The sequence below is a fragment of the Petaurus breviceps genome, unplaced genomic scaffold, assembly GCF_028583685.1.
Source record: "Petaurus breviceps papuanus isolate PSGF00001 unplaced genomic scaffold, PetGlider_PUasm1.0 128, whole genome shotgun sequence".
In the NCBI taxonomy this organism is placed as follows: domain Eukaryota; kingdom Metazoa; phylum Chordata; class Mammalia; order Diprotodontia; family Petauridae; genus Petaurus; species Petaurus breviceps.
The window spans coordinates 3049629-3072165 of NW_027185664.1; the positions used below are offsets into that span (position 1 = coordinate 3049629).

General features: G+C 41.9%; 1 protein-coding gene, 1 long non-coding RNA gene and 1 pseudogene across 5 annotated transcripts in view; all 3 read left to right on the forward strand.

The window, feature by feature from the left end:
• LOC138171490 (PDZ domain-containing protein 2-like) overlaps positions 1-22537 on the forward strand; it is a 539177-nt gene that overhangs the window by 478482 nt on the left and 38158 nt on the right. For all 4 annotated transcript variants that reach the window (XM_069101003.1, XM_069101012.1, XM_069101022.1 and 1 more), the window contains 4 exons: positions 11849-11930; positions 14054-14157; positions 17263-17431; positions 19316-20136. In XM_069101003.1, the coding sequence (XP_068957104.1) occupies positions 11849-11930; positions 14054-14157; positions 17263-17431; positions 19316-20136 (1176 nt within the window). The remainder of the gene's footprint in view (positions 1-11848; positions 11931-14053; positions 14158-17262; positions 17432-19315; positions 20137-22537) is intronic.
• Positions 1-22537, forward strand: part of LOC138171518 (uncharacterized) — a 579386-nt gene that overhangs the window by 464901 nt on the left and 91948 nt on the right. The gene's annotated exons all lie outside the window — the stretch shown is intronic.
• On the forward strand, positions 10407-11690 carry LOC138172416 (farnesyl pyrophosphate synthase pseudogene; annotated as a pseudogene).

Below are 22537 nucleotides of genomic sequence, written 5' to 3' on the forward strand. Positions count from 1 at the left end.
GGGGAGGGGGGTACCATTTCTAGTAAAGTCTTGGGTACCTAGCAAGAACAGACTTGTGTCTGGGCTAACAAGAACAAACTTGTATCTGGGGTATGTTTCTACCAACACAGGTGAAACATTCCCTCACTATTATGGCCTATTAGGTGGTTTCTAGGGACCCTGGTAGGGGTCCCCTTCTAGCAGGTTTAGGGGGCTTTGGTGTATAATTTCTGGTGGGCACTTCACTTCCCCCTTTTTCTTGTTCATAGTTGAAACTCGGACTCAACTGAGTCCAGGGGACTGTTCCCTTGCACTAGGGCTGTGGTACCCACTGTTGCCAATCCTGCCATACCAAGGCCAACTAGGATAGGGACTAAAATGGGGGCTGCTAGCAGAAAGGTATTCCTGCATACAAGCAGTCAGCTGCCCGAGTCTTCAGGGGTGATAGTAATGGGTGAAATAGGGGGGGCCATCCGGGTTCGGTCGCCACCGGGAGGTGGGTTGAATACTGGGTTGGGATTGGTGGGAGTAAGATCCCTTGGCACCGGAGTACGTTGAATAGTAAACAAGGCCCCGGAGTCCCTTCCTGTGACATAAAACCTGATTCCCAAGGTGTCCCAGTTTTCCAATCCTGTTTGGTTCAATCCAAAACCCTGATGACAACTGGGTTACATGACTTAAGGGTATTACAATGAAATGAAATGTGGTGGTCACAGCTGCCACCGGAGACCCAGTCAGCAATGGTTACACAATCTCAATTGGCAGTGATATTTCCCTGTCCCCCATAATCGGGAGACCCATCCTCAGGGCAGACATACGACTGGGTTGACCAAAGGCTGCTTTTCTGCTCCACAAGCAGCACCATTGTCCCCCCTCCCCCCCCCCCCGAATACATGCCTGTATAGAGAAACAACATGAACCTGGGTCGACCAGGGCACAGTGATCAAAGAAAAAGGGTGGGCTGGCCATGAGTCACATTTTTGCAATTAGAGTCCCATCAATTGTCTTAGTAAGAGTCCAAGAATACAAGGTGGGAGCATAGGAGTTGGAACTGGCCAAAGGCAGGAATGCCAGGAACAGGAGCGTCAGGACAGTCTCTTACTCTTCAGTTGTAAGTCACCAGCTGGCTCTGTTACCCACAGGTCTGGTGGGTCGGGAGGAGCCGTCACCTTGATGTTTGAGGGGTGGATCCAGGCTTTTCTTCTGGCCACCTTGACAGCAGAGTGGTCTGATACACCGCTCGGACTGTGTCCTGGATGTCTTGGAGAGCTTGGAGGGACTTGAGAAGTAACTCATTAACAATCATACATAACAGCATTCACCACCTGAAATACAATAGAAGGTGGGGTGCCGAACAAAATTTCAAAAAGGGGAATGAATTTTACACATTTGCATTCAATTACAAATGTTAGCACTTGCTTAGATGATGGAATAACTACAAATTCAGATTAAAACAGCACATTCTTTTCTGCTTTAAATTTGTTACATCAATTTAGCAATAAATATGTCTTGCAAAAGGAGATTTTAGTGGGTCTCTTAAAATCACACTAGAGATTTAAAAAATTTCTTCTAAAAATATTTTCCTTCAACACAATTTCAGTGATCACTAAAACTTTATGAAGGAAGTTAATTAAAAACTTTTAAAATGATCTTAAGCAGTTTGCATAACTTTCTGCACATGTTTTAATTCTAGATAAAAATAATATTAGATTCTCCAATAAGCTAACATAAAAGAGCTCATATCTTTTACTGATTACTTGCTCTGAGCATATGGACCTGTTATAGAAGGAAAAAGCAGGGACATGTGACATTCCAAATGTGCCAGGAGAAAACATCCTTGGTTCTGTATAAATTCAGTTACAGTTACAGATATTCCATCTCATGCAGCATCTGTTCCATCTCATAGCTAGACTCAGGAATAGGTGGGAAACATTCCTTTTCAAAGGAACCGCATGGGTAAACTGAGCCAGGAGGGATCCCATTCCCAGACAGAGGCTAAGATTGTCCCTTTGGTCATTACCAAATGTAGACTTCTACCTGTTGACAGTACAGGATCACATTTCTTCTGAGTAGCTAGTGGCATTTCTTTTTCAGACACTGATTTAATGCAGACAACTATACCCAAATTCAAACTCAAAATAAAATTTAGTTATGGTCCCAAGTGCTTTTTACCTTAAACAAAAAGCTTCACCGATCACAGCTTAGAGCCAGTTACAATTATTTCTATTCTCATGGGGCTGTAATAAGTAATAAATATGTATCAAATCTTAAAATGTAAGGAATTCCATTTACCATCCTTCTAAAATATAAAAGCCAATTTATAGAAATACTTTTTAATCTTTGCAAATTCTTAGCAAGATAGGTTTATTTAAAAACTAGTTCCTTGGGGTGGCCAGGTAGCACAGCGAGTAAGAGCACCGGCTCCAGTGTCGGGATGACCTGGGAATCGATTCCGGGCTCAGACACTTAGCACCCACCCAGAAACACCTGGCCATGTAACCTTGAGTAAGTTACTTAACCCTGATTGCTTAAAAAAGAAAGTTCCTTTCTCAGGCTGAATGACCTTGCCTAATAAATAGAGACAGTTTCTAGGGGATTTGACAGTTTTACAACATAAGGAAAATTTATATAAATTCTAAGCAGGAGAGACTGCTCTGAATGGACAGGACTAGTCAGACAAGTTTTCATACAGTAATCAATTAACAATTTTAGATTTTAACATTTAAACAGTAGCCCAAAAGAGCTTAGTTAACAATCTTACAAGTTTTTGGTTTTGTTTTTTTTTAATAGCAGATATACACATTACAAGTCAGGGTTAAAGCAATATTACTGGTCTTACACAATTTTTTTTCCTGACTCAGGTTTTACAATATACAGTGTAGAAATAGAACAATAATATAAACTGTGAGATGACATTAATTGCATTTCCAAATTACATATAAGAATGATTGATCTTACCAAGTGAAGACGTTAGTTGACTTCTGACTTCGTTTTCTCCTCTCTTTTTCTCATCTCCCCACTTTACAGATGAATTGAGACTCAGGGTTAAATGATTTATACTAGGTCACACAACCAGTCAGTGCAGAGTTCGGAACACACTGTTTCTCACTGACGAGCTTTTTCTCACTTTTGTGATTTTCTCTCTTTCATCTTTCTCTTAGCTGTACTTCTCTGTGTTTTTTTTTTCCTTTTTGCTCTATATTCTGGGGTGTTTTCTCCCTGCTCCATTGTTTTCCAGGAGTCCTTAGCAACCTTCTTTAATTCCTTGGCACTGGAACAAGCAAAGTGATTATTTGCAACAAGGGAGAGACCTCTTAGATGGTACTGAAGTTGGGGCTTCATGGTACAGAGTGAACTCTGTATTTCAGGGGAAAACCCTCCATTTTTCCAAATTCATCACACTCAAAGCACATTATCAGTCTATGCTCTACCAAATATACCTCTATACCTTGGTTATGGGGTGGTTGATTTGCCTGGAGCATTGAGGAGAGGTTTTGGGAAACTTGAAGTAAAAACTTCAGGCTCTGCTTACTTAGAGGGATGGGCTTCAGGGTACCTGGGGATCTAAAACTATTGCTGTTGGGAGCTAGGTCAAGTACCCTTTTACTAAACTATTTAGGCTGTGGAAAGAATATAATTTTAAGCTAAATAGCTCAGATGTAACACACACTTTAGTAGCTCAGATGTATCCCAGGCTTAGTATATGGGATAATGATTAACTTGTATTTGTACCTTTGTTTCACAAGCTTCTCTTCCCTTGTCTAACTGTTCCCATGCCATTCAGAAAAAAAAATTCTATTCCAGGGATTTAATGTTTCAGGTAGGCAGATGACAAACCCATGTAGCTTCGACGTACCTTTCTCCCTTTTTCTTTTTGTAGGAGGTTAACTCAAATTAACTTCACTGTAGCCCTAGCTCAGTTATAGCCAGGACAACAGGGAGGAAAAATCTTAATGGTTCAAACCTCTTACTGTCTCCTCAGCTCTGTCAGAGCTGGATGACAGGGGAGGGCTCTGTAGCCCTAGCTAAGAAGAACTGAGACCACAGGAAAGAGAATCTTAGCGAATTTCTTTTTTACCTTTTGCCCAAATAAACTTTTTTTAGGTGTTCATTCCTTTAAAATTTCAGATCTACTTCAAGACTTTAAGAGAAACTGTTTCTCATACAACATAGATAATACAAATGTTTACCAGTAGCAATCATGGTATTAATTTTGAACTTTGAAATAAAAACAATTGAATAACCAATATAGTGACCTTAAACTTCAGTTTTTGTAGTTACACAGAACTAAAATTTTTCTGGGTCCCAAATAATAATGAATGAATTCAATTACGTGGATCTCTATTCCCAATGATGTTGCACAGTTCCCTTTCTGTGACCCAGGAAAGGGTTAAGTGTTAGTCCTATCTCAAAGTGCAGCTTGGAAACCTACATCTCTTTCATCGTTGAAGTGACTCCTTCTCTTAGATAGAACTTGGCTGGAGTTAAGAGACTATCAATCTTTCTAGCTCAGGTCTTGCTGCTTGGCTGCCTTTTTTTTTTAATCTTACAGGCTGGCAGATTTAGAAATTTCTTTACACATACAGACAGAATATACAGAAAACTCAGCAGAGCAAAAGGAATAAGGCTTCATCCTTTCTACCTGCCCAGAGCTTTGTCTCTCCGATGGTTCCTTGCACTGAAAGTTTGGATTTTGAAAGGGGGCCCAGGGGAACCTCTCAAGAAGTGGAGAAAGTACACTCCCTCCCGCCGGGACTTGAGGTGGAGCAACTGAGATTCCTCAGGAAGAGAGCAGGTCAGAATCAGATGTGGATAGGATGTTGGGAGCTGGGCCCCCCCCCATTTGGTTTTTCAAGGGGAGGACTGAATTAGGGTTATGGGACAGGTGTTTTTCCAGTGTGCCCTCTGTTTGCAGTAGGCACACTGATCTCGTTCCAGTGGTTGCCGATGGGATGATTCATGATCGCCCTCCTTCCTCCCATAGGGGATGTATTTCCATGGATGGCAGGGTCCTTTGTTCTGGGATGGGAAAGTGCCTATTTCGGTCAAAACCACCACCACTGCCCTGACCATGCGTTTGTTCAGCTTTTAGACTTTGGCGGTGGCTCCCTGGGCTGAGACTTGGGGCCAAATAGTACTGGGGCCCTCTTTGGCTAAGGGGGTTTCGCCCCTGCCCCCCCCGGGCACAGATATTTGTTGGCCCATAAATGCAAGTAGAGATAAAATGAGACAAAAAAATTAAGATTACAAAGAAACAATTAAGAGACAATTATGATTACTGGATAGAAATACAGAGAAACAGAAAACAGGGTACTCTGACAGCATCCCGTGGAGACCAGTAAAGGCATCTATGCCGCGTCCAGCTCAGCCTCTTTACCATTACAGGAGCACTCAACAGAAACAGGTCACAGAACACTCATTGGACCGAATTGAAAGAATTTGGGAAGGACTCAGGTTTCTGGTTCGCTCAGGAAAACAGTACGAGCCAGGGGCTGAGGAATTTCACTTGGTGGCCACTGCCCCTAGGTCGGACTGCCCTGCCGGCCTTCCAGGGAGCCTGGTCCAGCTGTCAATACAGAGCCAAAGGCTATCTCAGTGGAACCTCCAAGTGAAATGGACATGACAGCAAAGCCAATTATAATTTGATAGGAGTGTTTATTAACTGAGGTGACTGCCTCCCTAATAAGGAAGACACCACTGAGTCTTCTGAAAGGTATATTTTTATAGAGCTGGGTGTTGCTAATCAACAAAATGTGGTTCCAAGGGGGGGGGGGGGATACCATTTCTAGTAAAGTCTTGGGTACCTAACAAGAACAGACTTGTATCTGGGCTAACGAGAACAAACTTGTATCTGGGGTATGTTTCTACCAACACAGGTGAAACGTTCCCTCACTATTATGGCCTATTAGGTGATTTCCAGGGACCCTGGTAGGGGTCCCCTTCTAGCAGGACTTTGGTGTATAATTTCTGGTGGGCACTTCAACCGTATTTGACCCTGGACAAGTTTCATCTGTAAGATGGGGATAGTAACACCTACCTTGCAAGGCTTTAAAGATTAAATGAGATATTGTCTGAAAATCTTTACAGCATTATGTAAACACTAGCTATTTTTTTTCTCCTGGCAGTCATCATGCTGAAGAATTTTACCTTTCTCATCGGACTCCTCTTTGATCAGTCTACTCTCCTTTTGCCTCCTGGTTTCTCCTACTAAGTAACAGTTTTCCTATTGCTCTGCCTCATTGCACACATCATTGATGGAACTTTTTCAGGGGCCTTGGCTCTCAACCCAATGCTAACCAATCTCATGGCTGTCATCACCCATCAGAAACAAGCCTGATCAAGAAGATTTTGTTGTTGTTCAGGCTTTTTTTCAGTCATGTTTGACTCTTCAAACCTATTTTTAGGTCTTCCTGACAAAGATACTGTCATGGCTTCCCATTTCCTTCTTCAGCTCATTTTACAGACAAGGAAACTGAGGTAGAGTTAAGTGTCTTGCCCAGGGTCATGGAGATCAAAGTATCTGACACTGGATTTGAACTCAGGAAGATGAGTCTTTATGACTCCAGACCCAGCCTTCTATCCACTTCACCACCTACCTGCTCCCCACCAAGATATGATTCAGCTACTATAGTCTTCAGGAAAAAATGAAAGTTGTCACTGATCTGCAACCAGTAGCTCTTTGCTATTAGGTTGGATTTCACAGTCCTTTCCAGGGGAACATTGAACCATTAGCAATTTTGAAACTCACTTAGTCTTAGAACACCACAGTGGAGTTTGCCAGTATCATGAAACTGCTAAAGGGCATTTCAACCCTTAGAATGACTTTGAACAAGCCAAGGAAGGTCTGTTGCTCACTCCCAAATGCAGGCTAGTTCATATTTCTAGTTCCAACGTGACAGTTTCTCTTGGTGGGTGGGGCTGGGATACCTCAGGACAGGTTTCATCTCCGTGGGAGGGTCAGTAAGACCCTCTTAACTGTAATGTTATTCTGGATTTCTGTCATGGTCAAATTCCCATTTTTTGGTTTAATATATTTGCATGTTGCCCCAGCTTTCAGGTCAGTAGTATATTCTGTTACTGAACATTTGGGTATCAATATTTTTCATGTTTTTCCAAGCAAAGGCCACAGTGATTTTCTTTTCTTCTGTTTCTCATAATGGTTGCTGAATTGCATTCTGGGATTAGTTGAATTATTTGAGGGCAGAGTGGCTGAGGTGCTGGACCTGTTTCTGGTGCTACTTCTATCTCATGTGAAGTGAAATGGGCAGTACTCCTAAACTGTGTTTTCTGGAATAAAAAGGGCAAGTGGGTGGGTTTCTTGGCTTGGTTAGAACTCTACAAGAAAATATTTCATATGTTTAAAAAAGTCAACAGCATTATTTTTGTTTTCATGCCAAAGAAGAACTTGCAAATGTTGAAAGTCTGGAATCATGGTACAACCAAATCAAGGGGAAAACCAGCCAGTGTTTCTAAGACTGATGTTTTTCTTGGCTCTTCCATTTAAAATTAGACTTTGCCTTCCCTAAGGATTGTATACTTAAGGAAGATACTTTAAAAAAATAATTTCACAAGTATTTTTCTAAGAATTTGAATAAGAATGATGGAAATATGTGAAAGTCAAGACATGATTACAATTTTTTCTTCAGTGGTCAAACTTTATGCCTAATTCTATTTAAATCCATATATTTAAAGATTAAGGCCCATCTCTAGAATTTTCTCCAAAGTATCACCACTTTTATTGCTTACATATATGATTTGGTTACTTGAAAAAGCTACAGTAAGTCAAAACCACATCCCCTCTGCTTTTGTATTCAAAAATAATTTTCACTAAGCACTTTCTAAAAGTTCAAGTACTATTTAAGTATGTAAATCATTATGATAAAAATAAAAAAAATTTGTCCTAAACTGGAAATGATTAAAACTTAGTCTTCTAAAGATAAATTATCTTAGTTTGCATTAAAAGAGGCAAAGATTCAAGGAATAAAGAGCTAAGTGTATACCCCAGTATTTTGCCTCCAGTTAAATTGTATTGCATTCATTTCTGGGTGCCACATTTGAGGGTGTCCAGAGGAGAGCAACCAGACTCAATCAGTGAGAAGTTATTGATTAAAAACCTACTATGTGCCAGACATTCTTCTAAGTGCAGAAGAGACAAAGGTAAAAAAAAATTAAAAATGAAATAATCTTTGATCTCTAGAAATTGTATCTTGCATCTTATTAGAAATATACAAGATGATGAAGGGTCCTGACATGCCATAATGACTGTCAGCTGAAGGAACTGGGGGTATTTAGACATAACTGCCTTCAAATGTTTGAAGACTTCTCATTTAGAAGAGGGATCAGACTTATTCTGCTTGGCCCTAGAGAGAAAAAGAATGAGAAACCATGGAGCAGACATGTAGAAAAGATAAATTTAGGTTCAGCTTAAAGGAAAACTTCCTAAGGATTAAAGCTATCCGCAGATGGAATAGACTACTTACAACTGGCAATGGGTTTCCCCTTATTGGAGACTTTCAAACAAAAGATATAAATAGACTGCTTGTGGGGTCTCTTGTAGAGAGAAGTTTTACAAAACAATCTGGTGAAGTCAGTACTAGAGGCAATCTCCACTTTACAGATAAAGAGACTGAGTCACAGAGAGGTAAAGCAACCTGCCCACAGTCACACAGTAAATGGAAGAGGCAGGATTAGAACCCAACTTTTTCTGACTCTCAGGCCAGTGCTTCTGAGAAGCCCTCCAAAGCTCAGCAGATGATAACTATTGGAGTTAGGGCTGAGGCTGGGAGGAGGGTGGGGTAGGTGTTTGTCTTTCATCAGCAGCTGCTTAAATAGCAGGTGGGGAAAAGAAGCTCCTTTGTTTTTCTGTCCTGACTCCTGGTGGTAGCATATAGCAGCAGAAGCTAAAACTCAATGAGGGTAAAGAAATTCAGATTGACATGCTCCAGCAAGGATTGTACTTCTCTTGAAAGAAAGTGTGGCAGAGCAGCAAGAATGCTGGATGTGTGGGGCAGCTAGGTGGCGCAGTGAGTAAAGCACTGGCCCCAGAGTCAGGAGGACCTGAGTTCGATTCTGGCCTCAGACACTTAACACCCACACAAAAAAACTAGCCGTGTGTTAGGCGGCCAGGTAGCACAGCGAGTAAGAGCACCGGCTCCAGTGTCGGGATGACCTGGGGATCAAATCTGGGCTCATATACTTAGCACCACACCCAGAAATAACTGGCCGTGTAACCTTGAGCAAGTTACTTAACACTGATTGCTTAAAAAAAACAAAACAACTAGCCGTGTAACCTTGGGCAAGTTACTTAACCCCAATTGCCCTCCAAAAGGAAAAAAAAAAAAAGAATTCTGGATGTGGAGTCATTGGAGGCAGGTGTCACAGCCCAGAACTAGCCCAGATGCCTGCGGCCTTCTAGTCCAAACTCCCCATTCTACTGATGAAGAAACCAAAGCTTAAGGAGTGACTCTGAGCCTGGGGTCACCCAAGTATTAGGGGTGTCAGTCCTCAAGCTCCAGAGCCAAGCCCTTCCTGCCTAAGCTGGAAGCCGACTCTTCCACTCAACTATTTCTGTGATTTAGGCAAGTCCCTCAATCTTTCTGTGCCTCAGTTTCCTCTCAGTAAAATGAGGGAAGAGATGCCTTCCAAATGTCTCTCTCACTCGCCTTGCTTTTTCTCATTCTCCCTTTCTTGTTCTCTCTCTCTCCCTTTCTCCCTCACTCTCTCCCTCTTCCTCTCTCACTCACTCCCTCTCTCCCTTCCCCCTCTCTCCCTCTCCTTCTCTGTCTCCTTTTGTTCTCTCTCTTCTTTCTCCATCCCTCCGTCTCTCTCCCACCCCTCTCTTTTTCTCCCCCCTCCTTCTCTCTCTCCCTCCCTCCCTCTCCCCCCCTTTCCACACATAAATGTAAATTAACACAGGTTTTCAGTCCTAACATGACAATAAAAAGTTCCCGGATGAGTGATGACCCACAAATAGTAGACAAGAGCATTCAGAGAGTCTATTCCATGTTCCAAGTGGGAAATCAATGTCAAATGTTATGGGCTTTCCAAGGCACATGGACATGTCACAGTCAGCATTCAGTGAGGCTATGTGGGGTGGCGGGGTGGATAGCAAGGCAAGATTAGCATGGGAACATGCCAGGAGCAGAAGAGTCGAATACTATGGAGGGGCCAAACAGGAGAGCAGGCTTTGAAGTTCAGAAAAGACAAAAAGGAATGTTACCAAGGTACCTGGAGTCAAAATACTGGGGAGACAACCTAATAACAAAGGAAGATGCTGGTCTAGCCAGTCTTCCTAAATCCATTCCCTTAGGATAGGAACTAATGCCTAGGGCTAGAGTAACCCTGAGTCTTCAGTTAGGAGCAGGTAAGAAAATGAGGAGAAGGCTCCCACCCCCCAGGGAAAACTATGACTGTGTCCAGATACCACAATGAATGGAGATCAGAAATCCATTTTTGCAAAGAGAAACAGGACTTGGTCCAGAATTTCTCCCAGATTGTCAATATCCTGACAGAAGATGGGATGGGGCATGCTGAGGTGGGAGCAGCCATATCCAGGCTCAAGGAGGTCCTAGAGTGCAATCCCCTTGGGGGAAAATACAGCCGAAGCTTATCAGTGCTCATAGTATTCCGGGAGCTGTTGGAACCCCAGAAGCAGAATGCTGACTGTCTAGAGAGAGAGCGCGCACTACTAGCGGTGGGCTGGTGAGTGGAACTGCTCGAGGCTTTCTTCCTAGTAACAGATGACGTCATGGATGCTTCTCTTACCTGCCAGGGACAACCATGCTGGTATGAGAAGCCTGCATTGATTGAATGCCATCGATGATGCCATGTTGTTGGAAGCTTGTATCTACCACCCCTTGAAGCATTACTGCCATGGGCAACCCTGTTACCTGAACCTCATCAAACTCTTCCTACAGAGTGAGATTGGCCAAACTCTGGATCTTATCACAGCCCCTCAAGGCAAGGTTGATCTTACCAGATTCATTGAGCAGAGAGAGAAGACCACTGTCAAATACACGTTGGCTTTCTACTCCTACCTCACATTTGCTGTTGCTATGTTCAAGGCAGGCATAGATGGGGAGAAAGAACACACCAATGCTAAGAACATCTTTCTGGAGATGCGGTATTGTTTCAAATTGAGGATGATCACTTGACCTTTGTGGTGATCCTAGTGTGACTGGCAAGATTGGTATCGACATCCAGGACAACAAATGCAGCTGGCTGGTGGTGAAGTGCCTTCAGCTGGCATCATCTGAGCAAAGAAAGATGCTGGAGGAGAATTATGGACAGAAAGATCCAGAGAAGGTTGCCCAAGTGAAGGAACTGTATGAAAAACTTGAATTGCCTGCTCATTTCACCAAGTTGGAAGAAGAAAGTACAGTATGATGGGACTCATTGAGAAGCATTATCACAAAGAAGATTCACAAACGTCAGAAGTGACCGACGAGCTGGACATGAGGAGGGGGGCTGGGAGGGCAGGGCACCATGGGTGGAGTTGGGAAAGGATGTACTCTCAAGAATATATGGCTCATAAAAAAAGAAAGAGGAAATGAGGAGAGGGCCACTGAAGGGAGGTCTGAAGAGCTGGAGTCAGACACCAAGTCATTCAGGGGCAGGTCAGCAGTAGAGTAATTGTGGACCCTGGGTTACTAGAACCCTAAAGGAGGGATTTTATGAAGCCATCTGTTAATCTGTCTTTATCTCTTTACTTCCCATGTTCCACTAAGTTATTAAAAGAAAGAATGATTGTGAGGTTTGACTCCACCATGGGTTTGCAGTACCCTGCAGAGCCACTGCTCATTCTCTGATCTTGGCATCTTGTGTTGATGGGCAAAAACATGCCTAATTTCTGTTTTCTGCTCCAATTCAGGTTTCTGAACGGGAGATGGATGAAGCGATAGCTCGCTCTACTCACCAGGAGAGCAAAGAAGCCAGTTCCTCCCAAGTCTTCGGTATGCCCATGCACATTCCCCTCTGATGTTCAGGAGCTCATTGCTGATCATTGCCCCCAGGGGACAGCCAGAACTCACTGCTGCATGAGCAGAGTCCTTGCCGTCACCCAAGCTAGGAAAACTAACTTTGGGGAAGTTATTATTCTCTTGGATTTTTACATTTTGAAGTGAGGGTTGCTATGTCTCAGTTTAAGAAGTAAACAGATGAAGAGAGTTTAGTGTCTGTTCTCAGTAACATTTTCCATAAATGATTCTTTGTAGGCATTTTATATACGATACATTTGGAATAGGACAGGTAGATATTAACATATGGGAGTGATTGTTCTTCAGTGCCTACAGTGTTTTCTATATAGCTCTGGAAATGTCTCGTTTGTTGACACTTTTAAATCCAGTGAGTTATGAGAGCTTATCACATGATCTCTACTTTACAAACAGATGTAGACTGAGCATACAGCATAAAAGAGGAATGTGCAATCAGACTTTGGGTTTTATCACAAAAATATTTTGCAGGCTTATGGGGCACCTTCTAGCATTTTGAAACTAAACCTTTAATTGGTCTGTCTAAGGCAATGGCACCTGAAAATGTTAAGTTTGTGAAGAAAAGATGAGGCCATCTTAAATGTAATTGGGGAAAAACAAACTATTATTTTTAAAAAAGAATGAAAAGAAGAGACTTAGAACCTTTTAGCACCATAAAAACCCTGGTAATCTATAACCAGGAAAAAATAAAGACACTAATAATAGCATGAAAATAGCACAGATCAACCCAATACATTATTCAGACCTGGCTAAGCACCACACTATCACAATCTTCATGTAAATTTTAATCAATTTAATGTAATGTAATAATAAATTTAATTAGTAAAAGTATTAATAGTAAATGTATAAATTGCAAATTAGTTTTCAAATATAAATTTATTGAAATAAATTCAATAAAATTATGTAAAACTGATTTATATAAGATGCAATTATATATTTGATATAAAATGCAATTTATAATTTACAAATAAGTAAATATCTTAAATCTTCATCACTTAACAAAGTATTTGATTGTCATGCTGCGCTTAGGATTTGGGTGCTATTCATGACACATCCCTTGCAGCCTAAATTTGAAATCTGGGTTCTTTCCCTCTCTGTTCATCCCAAACTGAAGATCTCTCCAATGCATAGAACTTCCTCACTTTCATGGTCTGCTCATATGGGATTCATGCATTCAGCCAATCAACACTGACTGAGCTAAGACTTGTAAAGCAAGTACTAGATGCTAGAGAAAGGTGGGAACAAACATGCATGAAATACCCTGCCTTCAAGGAGTTTATAGTCAAATAAGGGACAAAAGAAATGTATTCAAGGGGCAGCTAGGTGGCGCTGTGAATAGAGCACCGGCCCTGGAGTCAGGAGGACCTGAGTTCAAATTTGACCTCAGACACTTGACACTTAACTAGCTGTGTGACCATGGGTAAGTCACTTACCCCAACTGCCCTGATTTTCTCCTTCCAAGAAGGAAAAAAAAACAAGAAAGAAAGAAAAAAACAAATGTATTCAGGAAGGCCCCACCTACTGCTCCTTTACAGAAGTTGAAGGGAAGGGTCCGGGGATATGGAATTTTGCATACAACATCAGATTTTTTTTTTACTATATTGATCAATTTTGTTGTTTTTTTTTCTCTCTTTTCATATTCTTATATGGGAAGGGCAAGGGGTAAGAGGGAATCTAGGAGATACAGAAACAAAAGATACAAATAAAGATCTGAAAAAAAGAAAAAATATATTCAAAGGTATAAAAGCACTATAAAAGTCAGGATGTATCATATGACTGACAAATTTTGTAGCAGTCGGGAGAGCTTGGCCATTGCAAAGCGGGGCAATCAGGGAAGGCTTCATAAAGAAGATTGTGATTCAACTGAGTTCTAAAGAACAGCAGTAGTATTTAGTAGACCAAGATGGTCAGGGTGGGCATTCCACATAGATTGCATAGAGACATGTCTATGCTTGTGGAGTTCTATAGGAAGAGGAACTTATTCCTTGTAGCCACATGCCTGCTACCCGTAGCTTAGGTCATGAGCTCCCTGGGCCAGTCTGACTAGTGGTTTTTGACTACATGGTGACTTACTGTCCCCACAGGTACCCCCCTGAAGAGTCCCTCCCTTACAGCGAAGACAAGACAGGGAGAAGGTGCTGCTTCCCTCAGCTGGACCATGAAACGCTTCCTGGAGCCAGCAAGTCGGGTAAAGGGGTTCAGCTGAAATCAACATCTGGCAGTTGTTCTGCCAGGGGGTTGGAGAGATGATGAGAGATGGCACACTTATATGATTTGTGGATGACATAAAGCTGAGACAGAAGCACATGTTAGATGATTGAATAGGGATCCAAAAAAGATCTTGACAGACTGTGACAGTTAGGTGAAGTCTGGGGAGACAGAGGAGGAAATGTAATGTCCTGTACTTGTATTCAGAAGATCTTCATAGGGCAGGTACAGGCTAGGTGAGATGGGGATTCTAGGGTATGTCATGTGCAAAGGTCCTCCAAGTTTGAAAGGACTGAAATCTGAACATGAGTCAGTGGGGATGTGGTGGCCAAACATGCTGACATCCTATCTGACATCCATCAGAAGCCTAGCGTCAAGAATGAGAGGCTTGTAATCCTATCATATTTGTCTTGGTCACATTTAAACTAGGGTGTCTTACCTCGTTCTGGGTACCCTATCTTTAGGAAGGACATTGACATGCTGGAACGTATACAAAGGTTGGTATCCAAGATGATGAGAGACTTTATAAGCATGCTATTAAGAGACCAATTAAAGGAACTGGGAATGTTTATCCTGGAGAAAAGAAGACTTATAAAACATACAATAGATTTCTTTATATGTTTGAAAGGCTGTGATGTGGGAAAGGGATTGGCTTTATTTTGCTCAGCCCTCAGAAAAGTAGGGATAGTGTGGAGGAAAGGGGGAGGATAGGAGAGAATTGCATAGAAGATTTCTACTTCTGATGAAAGAAAACTGAATGGTTAGAACTGTCTAAAAGTGCAATGAGCTGCCCTGAATAGTAGTTAAGTGCCCCATCTCTTAAGGTTTCCAAATAAAGACTGGATGACCACTTGCCAGGAATACTGTAGAGTGAGTTTTGGCTTTCCGTGTGGGTTAGACTTGATCTCTCACGTTATCCCAAATATGAGCATCTGTGATCTCCAGGAGCCCTCCCACTTGGTGCTATTAGATGGAACAGAATATTAATGCTAAGGTTAAATATATCAACTCTTCAATGGACCTTTGGTCTCATTGATGTAAATATACCTTTTACTTGGGCAGATCATACCTCATGTACCCCTTTTTCATATTTTATGCCTGTCTATGCTCTCCCACAAATCCTCCACAGTCATTCACAAAAGGCACTAAGGGACTTCCTCTAGGTCACTCAGCATCATGTGAGTTAATCCTGCAGCATACAAGCTGTACATTGATCTCTTGCCTTCTCGTATAACTGGCCCGCCTCCATTTCCGGTCTTCCGTCTCTTTTGATCTTTTTATGTCAGTTGATAAACCTTTATTAAGTGCCTACTATGTGCCAGGCACTGTTCTAAGCACTTGGGATGTAAAGACAGGCAAAAGACAGTTCTTCCTCTTAAGAAGGTTCCATTCTACTAGAGGAGATAACATACATACAACTACATAAAAGTATGCTATCTACAAGACAAGTTGGACGTAGTCAGCAGAGGGAAGGCGTTTGAATTAAGGGGATCAGGAGAGGCTCCCTTCTGATCCTATTTGTAATGAAGAAGATCAAGATCCACAGGATTCCGTTCCCCTGGTTGCACGTTGGACAAGGATCTCATATTTAGAGTACACGCTATTCTGTTCTTGCCCTCCTCTGCCTTCTCCTCCAGCACTCTCCCACCGTAATGACAGAAGCAGAAATGACTCCCAGGACTGAGGGCCTTGTGGTTTTTCCCCTCTGTCTTGTGGGTTGTCATTACTAAAGGATTTACCAAGTTCCAGCCTACTGGTTATTTGGTGATGAGTCTCTACATATTTAGCTAAGCAGTTCTCAGAGCACTGATTCAGTGTTCCATTATACTGTTATACCTGAAGCCTTTCTGGCATAGTGGAACCTGCCAGAGACTGGGTTCTGTCAGCATACCCTTCAAGCACCCACAGTGAGGCACTAGAGTAGGACTTTTGTAGGATTAGTTTGACAAGCAAGATGAAAAGGAGTGGTTTTCATATTAATTATCTATCCAGGGAAATCATAGAAAAAATTACAAGGGGGCATAAATAGGGAAAAACTAGTAAAATTATTCTGAAATTTAAAAAACAGGCCATGTTGATAGGCTGACCCATCCTGCCAGCAGAAACAGGAGAGGGTTTCTTTTTTTTATTCTACTTGATGCCCTCCCTTAAGTCTTCCCTGACTGGCAGAGCCATGGAGGTTCCTCCAGGAAAGCAATCTGAAGACAGGACATGAAAATAGCCTGAAGATGGTAGGGCTGAAGTGGCAGAATTGTGGTACTTGGGAATATATGGTCCTTAAGAGCCTGGAAAGAAGGATAAAGTGGAGATTAGAGTGCAACTTTGGGGAAAAGTGAGCTAGATAAAACCTCCCATGTTCACAAGGAAATCTCTATTTAGTACTTTGCAATTGCATGGTGCAGTTGGGTTATTATCACTTCGGAATGCCCTTGTCTTTGTCTCCTATGGCTGTCCCCAATGTCTTGGGTTTTTAGAAAGAAGAACCAGACTAGTGCTTGATAACTTTGGGGGACATGTGCATATTGGGTAGGCGACAGAATTCCTCCCAATCTCATCCTTAAAGGCTAAATGGATGGATGCCTGTTTGAATTCTCCTGTTCTCTGCTCAACTTGTGGGTTGGGCCAGTTACTCTTCAGTTTTTCTTTGTAATTCTCCCTCCCCCCGGCAATGATTCTGAACAATGTTGATGTGCCCTGAAGAATGAGGGGTTTGGATGGTGAAATCCAGACAGTAAAGGCTTTCTATAATGAAAACTGTTTTTAATGAATCAAAGAGAGAATAACTTTTTAGCCTCTTCTGGCCCAGAAGAAAAAAACCCTTGGCTGGCAGTTGTTGCTGTGCTTTATTTATTAATTTTAAAAAATAATCCTAAAGTATAATGATGTGGTTGTTTAGTGCCCCAGCTATCTCAAATGACTGAGAGAATTTCGATTAGAATAATGTGATTCCAGGAAAAAGCAAAAATAATTACTTTGGAGCTCTCAATGTGCCAAAGGATCTGTGTGTGTTCTGTGGTTGTATAAATAAGCCTTGTTCTCCCTCCCCCACCATCTCCAGCCTTCTGACGTTTTCTTTCCTCGGCAGGGCTCCCTCAGTTCTGAATCAGAACTCTCCCAGTACTTTTCACAAGATGTCCTGAGCCCTTTGTCCTATTCAGACTCTCTGGTTGCCAGCTCTGGAGATGAGGAGCATATGTACCAGAGGAGGGGGAGCAACTCTTTGGATGATGGCGCTCTTGCTCCTGGCAGCCTAAGTAAGCCTGAGGCCCCTGAATACCCAGGAGCCTTTGTCTTCACAGTCTACTACTCTCACATAGTTCTAGGGCGGGAGGACCTATTCTGGGAGCAAACTGATGGGGAGGTGGTTATTCATCCTTCACTACCTTAGATTCTGATGGCGTTAGAATGGGAAAAGCTCCTCTGAAAAAGATGGCATTACCTTTCTGCTATAGCCACACAGGGAATTGAGTCTCAGGTACTATTAGAAAGTCACTTAAACTCTCTCAACCTTGATTTCATTATCTGTCAAATGGGAATAAGAGGAGTGCCTACATCATAGGGTCAAATAAGTGTATATATATATAGACACACATGCACACACACACACGCACACACACGCACACATATATGTATTGCAAACTTTAATGTGCTATATGAACGTGAACTATTGTTATTGTTACTATTACTAATGGTCTGCCACCTATTTGTACAATAAATGGAGAAGATTGGTAATCATATCTACAACCTTTTCATCATTGTTAATACGTTTCTTCATAATATTTCCTTTGGTTATTATTATTACTACCACTAATGGCCAGCCACCTATTTGTGTAATAAATGGATAAAGTTTCTAACTGTATATATAACAATCATTTCATTATTGTTAGTAATTTCTTAATAACATTCCTTTTGGTTGTTATTACTACTACTGCTGCTGCAGCTACCAACAATAATGGCCAGCAACCTATTTGTACAATAAATGGTGGGGTGGCTAGGTGGCTTAGTGAATAGAGCACCAGCCCTGGAGTCAGGAGGCCCTGAGTTCAAATATGACCTCAGGCACTCAATACTTACTAGCTGTGTGACCTTGGGCAAGTCACTTAACCTCGATTGCCCTGCCCTCCCCCCTTCAAAACGCAAAAACAAAACAAAGCTACAATAAATGGAGAAGGCTGGTAATCTCATCTATGACAATCTTTTCATTATTCTTCACATTCAAGGACACTTGAAATTCTGTGATATCAAGCCAAGGCAGGTGAATGCAGGAAGAGTTTGCCCCATTAGAAGAAATTCCCCCCTGTGCTCATTCTACTTTATGCCCACAATGTACCAACCATTACAGAGGATGTAGTATAGGCACTCTCACCCTCCAGAAGAGACAGATGTTGAAATTATCCAGAACATCCAAGAGATGGGTGAAGAATGAGAGTGCTTCGAGAGGAAGACAAGGAAAAGTGCATAGGCTCATTCCCGTCTCCTTCGAGATATGGTGTCCTTAGGTGAAGAAACCAGGCTATACCACTTAGCATGCTGGGCCTAGAGAAAAGAAGCCCCAGACTCAAACCCTGCCTATGACCCTTAGCTCCCTGTCTACTGACAAGTCACCTAGATTGCTGCCCCCTTGGTTTTTTCATCTATAAAATTGGGAAAATGATACCTCTGGGACCCAGCTCACAACGTTGTGGTCAGGTTGAATAAGATGATACTGTATCAACTATATTTTATTTCCTGGAATCCTGGATTTAGAGCTAGAAGGAAACTTAGAGGCCACTGAATCCAACCTCTCCTTTGGCAAATGAGGGAACTGAAGCCTGGAATAAGGTTAAGTGCATTGCTTCAAGTCACACAAGCAGGAACATAACTAAGATTAAATACAGGGTCTGTTATTGCAAGTTGGTAGTTCTTTCCACTTTCCATGTTATCTCCTATAATTATTACTTTTAGAGGACTTTCATCAAGAGGCCAGTGGAAGGGCTAATTTTAGGGACTGCATATTAGAGTTACCTCTGAATATACCATATAAACCAGGTATTCTGAGCTTGCAGAAGTACTAAAGTCACTGTTCAATGTTGATAATGATGGCATAAACCAAATCTAGAAGGAATACTAATGTTTCATTTGATTTCATTCTCTCCCAGCTCCCAAAGAATCAGGCAAAGCTAGGGCTAACAGCCTCATATCATCTGGAAGCAAGAAGGCCTCAGGACCTTTCCATAATAAGCATTTGGAAGCCACCAGGCAAGCCAGCCTTCCTGGAAGCCCACAGTCTGCCCGAAGCCCACTCCTCCGACAGAGGAGAATAGGCTGCTTTGATGCTGAAGATGCCAGCGATGAAGAGGAGTTCGTTAGAGATGGAGACAATGTTCCATTTTCCAGGTCCCTCCTAGGATCTGCTGCATCACAGGCTGAGGGAGTCTCCAGGGTGATCACCCAAAATTCATCTGTGGCAGCCGATAGTAGCAGCCAGGAAGTAGAGCACCTTGGGAATCCTGCCACGGCAGCCCCCTTGGAGACTCTGCCTTTGGGCAGCTCAGGAGGGAAGATGGAGGACAAGACTTCTGAGCAGATCACAGACTCACCTTTGCTGCCAGGAAAGCTTTTTGACTGTCCCAGTGGCTTGGAGGGCAGCCCTAGCAGCATGGCCCTGAAGGACCAGGTTGAATCCAAGAAGTCACCAAAACTGGAGCACAAAGCCATCACCAGAGTCAAAAGCCTGATGAGCATTGAGTGCCCAGGTTCCCCCAAACAGAAGAATGAAGATCCTGGTCCTGGCCACAAGCCAGTGGCCAGGATAACCCCACAATGCAAGAGGGCCGTGACAGAGGACAAGGCTGGACTCTTGGAAACTGTCCATCTAGTTCGTTTGGAAGATGAATCCTTTGGTCTGGACTTGGAAATCCAGGCCACTCCCTTAAAAGTGGTGATAAGAGGTTTTAGGCCCAGTGGAGCTGCTGAGAGGGTAATAACTCTTTTGGTCTTGTCTTGTTTTGTTTTGGGCTTTGACTGTGGGGTAAAAAGTTGGGAATGAGAGAGAAAATCACCTCAATCAGAGAAATTCCCCCCAGTGCTAAGAGGCCCCTGCAGAATCTTAGGAACTAGAAGAAAGTCATGGATCTCCCTTCTGGTACTAAGCTAGCTTAAACGTATTAGCCAAGTCCCCTGTTCTAAGTTCTCACTGGTTGGCCCCATGCTCAGGGCAAAGCAGCAGCTCCACCACACCCTCTTCCCAAGCTGCCCCTCTGTGTCTTCTCTCCTCCCCTTCAAGGCTGCCTTAAGTGTTCATTTTAGCCCTTTTCACTTGAATACAAAATGTAAATTATTAGGAAAACAGACATTTTAAGTGTACTCTTGGCTCTATCTTCATCCACAGTTTCCTTTTATGTTAGAATAGAGGCTTCTGTGTGGGGACTGTCTCAGCCTTTGTCCTCATATCCCCAGAGCCTAACATAATGTCTGGCACATAGTAGGTGCCTAATTAATGCTTATTGATTAATAATATCAATAAGTTTGGATAGAAGGACACACTGAGATTTATCTCTGCCCCCTGCTATTGACTGTATGCCCAAGGGGGCAGGGGGCTGTAGGGTGGGAGAATGGGACAAACACACTTTGAAGTCTTTCTGTTACTTTATGAATAGCCATAGGGAAGCTCAGGTGGTGAAAAAGACCTTCACAAGATGAGAAGCATGCTATCCAGCCCAGAACTATCCAAGGAAACAGTGCCCTCTGACCCCAAAGACTCAAGTCACTTTGGTGGCCTAAGTGTCCTAGTTTGATTTGGGAAATGGGAACTTAAGGGTTAGTTAGCCCCGGGACCAAGAGTCCCAAGTGCCTCTCCCTCAGCCCAGCCACAGGCCTCAGTCAGGAGATGAATGAAAGGGAGAAGTTGAAGGAAATTCCTAATATTTACGATCTAACATGAATTGTTTCTCCTCTTGGGCAAAGAAAGCTTTGCTTATTTGTAAGACAGCATTTTTAAGGATATGTTATTTATGGGGAGGACCGTGGCTGGAATGTACAAATGTGTACATATATATACATATATATATATTTATGTTTAAATATATATATGAGTTACCATACCATATGGCTTCTGTACTTGCACACACATGCACCCCTTCTATATTTAAACATGTATACATATACATGAGTGTGTATGTGTATATACATACATATGTGTGTATGTATATATATATTACATATATATGTTACAAAGCAAAATTTTTTCTAAAACTTTGAAGTCCTTTTAAAAAGACACAACAGAAACACTTCTCTCAACATCCTTATCTCCAGCTATCTTACATGTTTAAAAAGTCAGTCTTCTTAAAGTTTGTCTTTTCAGCAACATTTATTTATGTCAAGAAGTTTGGACTAGATCAGGATATCACCTTTAACCCATAGCCATTAGTGCAAATGCTTACAAATATATGAAAATGCATATTTGGTGAAGATACTCTTTTTCAATACATATTAAATTTACTTTTTTTTCAAAGTTCATTAGTCAAGTTTTTATGATAGGAGATAGTGAATATGAGAACTTAATTTTTTTTAAACCTAGTACTAAAAATCTTAGATTAATAAAATGAACACTTTTCTGCCCTTGGAAATGGGTTATTATTAATGTTTTTATTTAAGACTTTGACATATCCACAAAAGGAAAATTAATTAAGCTTTACCACGTGTAAAATCCTTCCCTGGAATGATATTCCAATATTTTGCTGTGTTATTTTTTTCAGCAGTAATCACAATAAGTTTAAAGAATCCATAAGGGCAGAGGAAAAATGTTCTGAGTAGAACACTGGCCTGAGAGTCAGGAAAACATGGGTACAAATCCTGCCTTTAACACTTATTACCTTTGGGATCCTGGCCAAGTCACAGCTTCTTTTTGCCTCAGTTTCCCCATATTGAAAAAATACTGTTTTTCTCACTGTTCTCCACAGTCCCTTCTAGTTCAAAATCAGTCTTCTAAGCCTAGGAAATCTGGGCCTCTTGATTTGAAAAAAGAAAGAGCTTCCTCAGAGCTAACATTTTATAATACGGAAGGTTAATTCTAAAATAATTCATGATCAATTCCTTTACGGATTGTCTGTATTTAGGTCATCTGCTGCCCTCTTCTGGCCATGCCATCACACAGCATGTCAACCAGAAATTGGGAAGAATAAAGTTTACAATTGTCAAATTCTTCCTCCTCCCTAGTTTTTTTTTTTTAACCAAAAGTTTTTATTCGAGAATCTGGGTGGTACTGTGAAGAGATAGCAGTAATTGGCACAAGTAAGTAAAGTGAAAATTGTTAACACTAGAGATCTGTCAACAGGAAACTCAAGGACTCACGCAGATTTCATTGATCCAGACGATTCCTG